The sequence below is a fragment of the Aethalodelphis obliquidens genome, unplaced genomic scaffold, assembly GCF_003676395.1.
Source record: "Aethalodelphis obliquidens isolate GAN/ISIS:26980383/991018 unplaced genomic scaffold, ASM367639v1 scaffold5307, whole genome shotgun sequence".
In the NCBI taxonomy this organism is placed as follows: Eukaryota; Metazoa; Chordata; class Mammalia; order Artiodactyla; family Delphinidae; genus Aethalodelphis; species Aethalodelphis obliquidens.
This window is the reverse complement of record NW_020843209.1, coordinates 1-1023: the sequence shown is the minus strand read 5'-3', so window position 1 is coordinate 1023 and position 1023 is coordinate 1. Positions and strand designations below refer to the sequence as shown.

Genomic DNA, 1023 nt, shown 5'->3' with positions numbered 1-1023 from the left:
ATATTCCTGGGGAGGCCAGATTCTAGGGTCCCCTGGACGTGGATGTCGGGTGTCTGTGTCAGAGCTGAAGAGGAGAGAGAAACAGACCCAGGCCCTGGATGGGGGGCCCCGAGTGTGCCCCTCAGAGCTGTCTCTGCCCCAGGCCAGCCGCAGCGGCCTGTCCTCCTAGGTCCCCTTGGGCCCCTCCCAGGATGAGAAGACAGGGGGTCCCCTCCCAGCCCTGCCCTGGGGGCCCTCAGGGCCCCTGTGTCTGTGTGTCCTCTTCTTGACACCATCCTTACCTGTTACATGCAGGCGGAGCTTGTTCTCTAAATAATTATATTTCACAAAAGGCCCTCTCTCCACCCTAAAGAAGTATGTCCCCGTGTCTCCCTGCCGTGCATCTCTGATGTCCAGGGAGCAGCTGTAGGTCCAGGGGTCTCCAAGGAGGTGGAATCGGCCCTGGGTGTCCGTCAGCACCCCACGACCTGGGTCGTTTGTGGCCACTAGACGATCCTGGTCGGTTCTGGCCCCTTCCTGGAACCAGTAGCCGAAAGATGGGACAGAGTCGTCCCAGTAGACCCAGGGATGGTGGAAGAAGCAGGGCACGCGGACACACAGGCCCTCCTGCACCGTCACGGACTCCTGCACTTCCAGCCGGTATTCTCTGTCCTGAGCCAGGGACCCTGCGGGGAAACGAGGGTCAGCCACAGCCCCTGCCCTGCCCAGCCCTCTCCCCGCAGCCCACCCACCTGCCCACAGCAGGGACAGCAGCAGCGGCAGCATCTCTGAGACGGAGGGCTTCTGGGCGTCCTGTGTGTGAAAAGAGAAGGGGAAGGAGAGAGGGAGGTAAGGCTGCGGGGAGACCCACGGGAAGCCGGGGAGGAACACGAGACCCAGGTGTTCACAGAAGAGGAACTGCAGAGCCAGAGCTCGGCCCCCCTCCGTACAGAGCGGACGGACACCCCTCAGTCCAGAGACCCCGGAGACCTGCCCTGAGAGGAGCAGGCAAGGAGGAGAGCCCTGCCCTGCCCCCCATCTCGG

General features: G+C 63.1%; 1 protein-coding gene across 1 annotated transcript; it reads right to left on the bottom strand.

Annotated features, from left to right (window-relative positions):
- Window positions 1-5: 5 nt before the first annotated feature.
- Window positions 6-950, bottom strand: LOC113617284 (sialic acid-binding Ig-like lectin 14; the record flags this gene model as incomplete). The annotated part of the gene is made up of 3 exons (XM_027100507.1): window positions 732-950; window positions 282-665; window positions 6-64 (listed from the first exon to the last, which is right to left on the bottom strand). Coding segments are annotated over exons 1-3 (477 nt in total), but the record flags the coding sequence as incomplete, so codon positions are not given.
- Between the last annotated feature and the right edge of the window lie 73 nt (window positions 951-1023).